Below are 7,161 nucleotides of genomic sequence, written 5' to 3' on the forward strand. Positions count from 1 at the left end.
GGATGTGGAAATGTACATACAATCAATATCAGACTCCACCAACAAAAAGGCTCTCAAAACAATTTATGTATGTGAATTTTTGCGTGTATTCTTATAATTGTTACCTTTTTCTTTTACCCCTGGCTTTGTGTGTTCATGTTCTGTTGTTTTGTATACTTCATCTGTTCGTATGTTGTATACTCATTGTTTGTTAAATAAAGTTTATTTAAAAAAACAAAAAAAAACTCACCAAACTGCTCATGCCTCTGGAGGACCTGATGGACCCAGGTACGGCGAGGACGTCTTTTACGCTGCTGCTCTGCTCTCCACAGTACATAGAGAAGGGAGACTCTCTCTTCAAGCGCTAGCTCGATAGCTGCCATCTTGCAAAGATACCGGTCTGGCACAACTCCCTCCCACATTCCTCCCACATTTGATTTTTCTTGGACACGCGTTGAGACGCGAATGTACACGCGTCAAATTAGGGGCGTTTGGGGCGTTTTATTCGCGTCCATCGCGTTCGGCTAATTAGCGCGGCTAGCATTTTAATATCTGTTAAATGGTGTCATTGCTAATGTTCTGTCCTTATTGTGCGTCCCTTTGCCCAACTTGACAGACAGCTAACGGTTTCAATGAACATTGGAGGCGGAAGTAAGTTTAAGGCTTTTTACTTCGTCAGTAGTTCAATGATTGACATCCTTTTCTTCCCGTAAAACTAAAAACAAACACAAAGTAAATGTCACAAGATGTCTTTACCTCTTTACACACACTTCTAGGATATGAACTATACTGTTATATAGTATGTGTAATCAACAGCGACTCAGTATTGATCACAATACAACTTAGCGAGTTTAGCTTCCTCAAAGATAAACATAGCACATGAAATAACTGGTTTCTAAACAAATCTATGTAATAGAAATGCACCAAATAAACTTGTAAACATGTTGTACATTAATACTCACAAGCAATAACTCTCCAAGGCAGAAACGTTTTAAAGAGCAACAACATATTCTGCAGGCTAACAAGCGACCAGCTTCCTGTTTCCTCTACCCACAGGAACACAGAAAAACCCCACCAAAATAAAAGCAGGTGAGAATTCCCATTATGACCAGCAGAGGGTGCTGAAGAGAAAGAACCTATGCATGTCATAACACTCCCCGTCTGGTATTGTAAAATACCATTATGAACCAACTGAAACATCATAAACTGCAAGATTTTACAGATTATATCTGAATACAATGTTTACCATCATGACACACATACTTCTCAGTCCTTTGGGGACATCAATAACACTGTCTCTGACACAGGTCTCAGGTAAGTATTAATAGTTCCATTTCTTGAGACCCTCACTTCAATCTTCCTGACCCTGCCATCCTTATCCGGGAAGATCTGGTTGACAAGTCCCATTGGCCATTCATTCCGCCTCGCTTGTGCGTCTTTGATGAGCACCAAATCTCCCACCTTGAGGTTTGTATGGTTACGTTGCCACTTGTTCCGGCTTTGCAGTGTCCCTAAGTACTCCCGTCTCCATCTGGTCCAAAATGTGTTTGCAAGGTGTTGAACTTGCCTCCACTGCTGTCGATGGAGATCCTTCTCAATAAAACTTCCCGGAGGGGGAAGAGGAGTGCACACCTTCTGAGTGAGAAGCATGGAAGGTGTCAACAGGAAGGGTGTGTCAGGATCTGTTGTGATAGGAGACAAAGGTCTAGCATTAATGATGGCTGTTACCTCTGCCATTAGAGTAGAAAGCACCTCATGTGTCAAGTGAGAGTGCGGGGTTTGGAGAAGCATTGCATCCAGGATACGTCGGGACAATCCTATCATACGTTCCCAGCTTCCTCCCATATGAGAAGAGTGAGGTGGATTAAAGATCCAGGTGCATCCCTCTTCTCCCAGGTATGTTTTAATGCTTGACACGTCGGGATCTGTCAGTGTGAAACCTAGCTCCCGGCAAGCACCAACGAAATTAGTCCCACAATCGGATCGAATCTGCTTAACAGGCCCTCTCAAACTGAAGAATCGACGCAGGGAATTGATGAAACTTGATGCGTCCATCGACTCAATCAGTTCAATGTGCACAGCACGTGTGCTAAGACACGTAAAAAGAACAGCCCACCTTCTGCTATTTGCCTGGCCTCCTCTTGTGCGCCTTGTGACCACAGACCAAGGGCCAAATACATCCAAACCCACGAAGGTGAAAGGAGGTTCGGTGCTGATACGATCAGAAGGCAGATCTGCCATTCTTTGCTCAGTTGCTTTCTTCCTAAGTCTGTTGCAGGTGATACAGTTGTGGATAATCTGTTTGATTAGCCTCCTTGCTCCTGTAATCCAATATCCAGCAGTACGGACTGCACCTTCTGTGAACACCCGTCCCTGATGCATTACTCGCTGGTGATGGTGTTCTACTATCAACTTGGCAACATGGCTACCACCTGGAATAATGAGAGGATGTTTCTCCTTGTAGTCGATGTTGGCGTGTTTGAGCCTTCCACCTATCCTCAAGAGTCCTTGATCATCACAGTAGGGACTGAGTTTTTGTAAAGAGCTGTGTTTTGGTATGTCTTTACCATTAGCAATACAGGCAAGTTCCTCCTCAAACATTTCCTTCTGCACACTTTTGATGACGACAATCTCAGCCTTTGTCAGTTCCTCTGCTGTGCGAGACTGTTTGCAATGATGCCATGAACTGCAAGAGGGACCTTCATCTTTGCTCTTGAAGACCTTTGCAATATGAATGAGCAAACTAAGGGCCTTGAGGAGTTTCTTCAAAGAGGAAAAACGTCTGAACCTTTGCGATCCAAGCAGAGACCCATCATTACTCGTGTGAGTGACAAAGCTGCGTATTTCATCATCCAACTCGGGGTCCACAAGGTCATAGGTTTCAGCTTCTCTTGTAACACTAGCTTGTAACAAGAAGGCAGGTCCTTTAAGCCAGGCACTGTCACCAAGCATGGCGGCAGGCACCGAGCGTGTGCCTATGTCAGCAGGGTTAGAGCTCGTAGGGACATAGTGCCATTGTTTTGGTTCTGAAATCCTCCTGATTCGCTGCACCCTGTTGCCAACATATACATAGAACCTCTTCGTCTGGTTGCTTATATAGCCTAAAACCACACGACTGTCTGTGTAGAATTCAACTGCCTCAAGATTTAGGTCCAGTTCACTTGTGATGACTTCAGCAAGCTCTGCAGCTAAAACAGCAGCTCCCAATTCCAGTCTTGGAATTGTATGAGCAGATTGTGGGGCCAATTTTGCTTTCCCTAGAACGAAGCCCACCTTATGGTTCTGATTTTCGCCAGTGGTCTTTAGGAAAGCAACTGCTGCAATGGCTTTAGTGGAGGCATCTGAAAAGATGTGTAACTCTTTTCTGATTGCTGTTGACATCGTAGCAGAAGCGTAGGTCCTTGGAATATGTACATTCTTGAGATCGACAAGAGATTCTTTCCATGTATCCCACTCGGCCTCCCTTTCTCTAGGCAGTGGAGTGTCCCAGTCTAGGGCCTCACTTGAAAGTTCTCTCAGCAGCATCTTTCCCTGGATTGTAACCGGTGAAGCAAATCCTAAGGGATCAAAAAGACCATTGATTGTAGCTAAGACACCTCTCTTTGTAAAGGGCTTCACTGTCTCTGCTACTCGAAAGGTAAAGGCGTCTTTCTTTAGGTCCCATATCAGACCAAGACTTCGCTGTGTAGGTGTCACATCAGTCTCCAGATTTAGCTCTTTAAGCCCCTTTGCACGGTCATCTGGAGAAAACGCATCAAGAACCTCAGAGCTGTTTGATGCTATTTTATGCAGGCGAAGGTTAGATGTGGCAAGCATTTCCTGTGCTCTCTTCATTAGATCAATAGCTTCACTGGCTGTGGGCCTTGACATAAGCGCATCGTCAACGTAGAACTCCCTCTCAATGAAGCGTCGTGCATCTGATCCGAATTCCTCTTCACCATGAGCTGCTGCACATCGAAGGCCGTATATAGCTACGGATGGTGAGGGGCTGTTGCCAAACACGTGAACCTTCATTTGATACTCACAGATGTCATTGGCAGGATTGTTGTCTTCATGCCAGAGGAAGCGCAAATAGTTTCGATGGTCCTCTCTTACAATGAAACTGTGAAACATCTGTTCAATGTCAGCGGTTACTGCAACAGTTTCACGTCTGAACCTCAACAATACTCCCAATAAGCTATTATTGAGGTCAGGTCCAGAGAGGAGAACATCATTGAGAGAGACGCCATGGCACTTTGCACTTGAGTCAAACACAACCCTGATCTGATCCGGCTTCTGAGGATGGTACACCCCAAACGTAGGTAAGTACCAGCACTCCTTGTCCACCTCAAGTGGAGGAGCCAGTTCAGCATGGTCACGATCAAATATGTTCTGCATGAAAGCAAAGAAATGCCTCTTCATTTCAGGCCTTTTTTCAAGGGTGCGCTGAAGAGAGGATAAGCGTTTGACGGCCTGGTCGCGATTGTTGGGCAGCCACTGGCGAGGTCCCTTAAATGGAAGTGGCGCCACCCAGCTGTTGCTGTCATCTATGAACATCTCTCTCTTCATGACCTCTAGGAACAGTTTGTCTTCAATAGAAAGGCCGATTTTGTTATCGTCCTCGGATGTATCAAAGATGGTGCTTCCAAGAGTGCATGCCTTAACTATAGGTGTTTCGGTGGTAGGGAAGGCTTTACGCTCAGACTTGGACCCATAATTCTCTTTGATATGAACCATATTTGGACATGGTCTGAAATAGGATGGGCGATTGTTCTCAAGCACATTAGTGTGATAGGCATCCACAGCTGCAGGCTTATGAGCATCACCTAAACAGACGTCACCAATGATGACCCATCCCAGGTCCAGTTTCTGTGCATATGGGGCATTGTGAGGACCGTTTCTATGCTGCCTCGCTTTGTGGACACTAAGTAGGTCACGTCCAAGTAAAAGGAGGATCTCAGCTTTGTGATCGAGTGGTGGGATGAGATGGGCTATTGGCCTTAGATGAGCATGTTCTGCTGCCACCTCAGGGGTAGGTATCTCAGCTCTGTTACTCGGAATGTTATTACATTCAATTATTGTCGGCAGCGTGACTGATGTGGCTCCGTCTAGTGACTCCACTACAAAGCCTGTAGCTCTTCTACCCATCATTTCTGTTGTTCCCGCACATGTACGAAGTGTGAATGGAGACTCTGACCCCTCTATGCCATAAACATCAAAAAACTCTGACCTGGCAAGTGACCGATTACTCTGATCATCGAGCACGACATAAGCCTTTGTCACTCGCTCTGGCTGCGCTTTTGGGAAAACCTTTACCAAGCAGATCTTAGAACAGGATCTTCCTCTCTGAGCTTCTCCACATACTTCGGTACAAGTCGATGTTATAGCAGGCTGAGTTGTCTCTTCTGTGCCCTCCCCGCCATGACCAAAGAGAGTTGCAGGAGGTGGTCCTGGATGAAGGGCAGAGATATGATTCCTGCTTTCACATTCTGTACACTTGATTGTTGTGCTACAGTTCTTGGCCATGTGACTAGTGGAAGAACAGCATCTAAAACAGATACCATTGTCCTTGAGGAAGGTCTTACGCTCCTCAATGGGTTTATTGCGAAACCCTCTGCAGCGCTTGAGGGGATGTGGCTTTTTATGAATAGGGCACTGCCTTTCCACATCACAGGTTTGCTCTCTCACGCTGTCTTGGCCAGCTTTCCCCTGTGATATTTCCGTCTTGTGAGCAGAGACCAAACCCTTATAGGTCTTCCTCACTGTAGTATCTGATCTAAAGTGGTCTGTTGTAGATGCTAAGAGCCTGAAGCCTGGATCATTGCGGGCTTGTGCCTCTCTGCAGACAAAGTCACAGAGAAAGGAAAATGGCGGAAAAATGACACTATGGTCAACTTTATACCTAAAACCCTGAGAGAGCCACTTTTCCTGGATATTGTGTGGTAACTTGTCCACAATTGGAGCGACACCACGTGCAGTGTCAAGATAGCTTAGCCCTGGGAGATAACCCTCTGATTTTGCTGCCTCAACCTCTTGCAGCAGGTCACTAAGCTCTCTCAGCTTAACAGGATCTTTGCTACTGACCTTTGGGAAGTTTGTAAGCCTGTCGAACAGTGTTTTTTCAATTATCTCTGGAGAGCCAAAACATTCCTCCAAGCGCTCCCAGGCTTTGTCCAGTCCAACTTCAGGACGACAGACATGCACCGTCTTTATTCTTTTCACATGCCGTGCTGAGTCGTGCCCTAGCCACTTAATAAGGAGGTCCAACTCTTCACTGGGGCTGAGTTTTAGTCCACTGATTGCATTCAGAAAGGAGGATTTCCACGCCCAGTAATTTTCAGGGCAGTCATCAAACTTTGTGAGACCAGCATTAATAAGATCCCTCCGTGCCAAGTACCTTGCTATATCACCCACCTGAGCACCGCCATCTGGTAGGAGTTGAGGTGTGACTTGATCAGGCGACCTTTCCCTTGTGCTCTCTGGTGGGTGCGGTGTTGAGTGGAGATAAATACCAGACTTTGGTTCCTGAGATAGCCCTGATGTTGGAATGGCTTTGTTTCTCATTTTGAACAAGTGAGATTCAACATATGGAGTACCAAAGCTTTGCCTGGGTTGAATCGTGGGCTTCAGCTCATGAACAGTTGACTCTCTATGCTCTTCCTCTGGTTTAGCACTCTCGGTTGGCTGTAGATGCTGCTCCACATACTGCCGTGTCCTTTCAGCAGTCTCTTCAAAGGCTGGGTTCCTTTCAGTTTTGACAGACTCCTCTGCTGCAACCTCAAGGATGCTGGCTTCAGCCATAGCTGCTGCTACCTCCTTTTCATACTGTAAAGTGTTCAATTTGGCTTCTATGCGAGCCTTTTCAATCATCATTTCTGACTCTATTTTGGCATAATCGGCTCGTGCGCGAGCTGCCTCCAGTTTAGCACGAGCTGCAGCAGCGGCTCGACTGGCTGATGATCCACTTGATGCTATAGAGGCCACTGACCTGGTCTCTAGAGCCGACAGCTGCGTTATTTCTTTTGTGGCTTGTGTGTCCTCCATCCCACAATGCTGCTGTGTGGCAAGCGTAAGCAGTAGTAGAGATGAGACGTGCTGGCAGACGAAGTTGCTGTCTTTGATTATCTCTGCTCGCTGAGAAGCTGCTTTTTTACTGTTCTGTCCTTATTGTGCGTCCCTTTGCCCAACTTGACAGACAGCTAA

The 7,161-nt window shown here is 46.1% G+C and overlaps 1 protein-coding gene across 1 annotated transcript; it reads right to left on the bottom strand.

The window, feature by feature from the left end:
- Positions 1–566: 566 nt before the first annotated feature.
- On the bottom strand, positions 567–6,828 carry LOC146667530 (uncharacterized). Its single transcript, XM_085408401.1, has 2 exons — positions 942–6,828; positions 567–694 (listed from the first exon to the last, which is right to left on the bottom strand). Exon 1 carries the CDS (start codon positions 6,826–6,828, stop codon positions 1,246–1,248), a length of 5,583 nt encoding a protein of 1,860 aa, XP_085264527.1. The 3' UTR covers positions 567–694; positions 942–1,245.
- Between the last annotated feature and the right edge of the window lie 333 nt (positions 6,829–7,161).

This window comes from Rhamphochromis longiceps, linkage group LG6, assembly GCF_057381845.1.
Source record: "Rhamphochromis longiceps isolate RC_006_pf linkage group LG6, R_longiceps_female_GT1.1, whole genome shotgun sequence".
NCBI classification, from domain to species: domain Eukaryota; kingdom Metazoa; phylum Chordata; class Actinopteri; order Cichliformes; family Cichlidae; genus Rhamphochromis; species Rhamphochromis longiceps.

Coding starts and splice junctions, on each gene's coding strand:
- LOC146667530 (XM_085408401.1), bottom strand. CDS start 6,828: ATGATTGAAAAGGCTCGCATAGAAGCCAAATTGAACACTTTACAGTAT.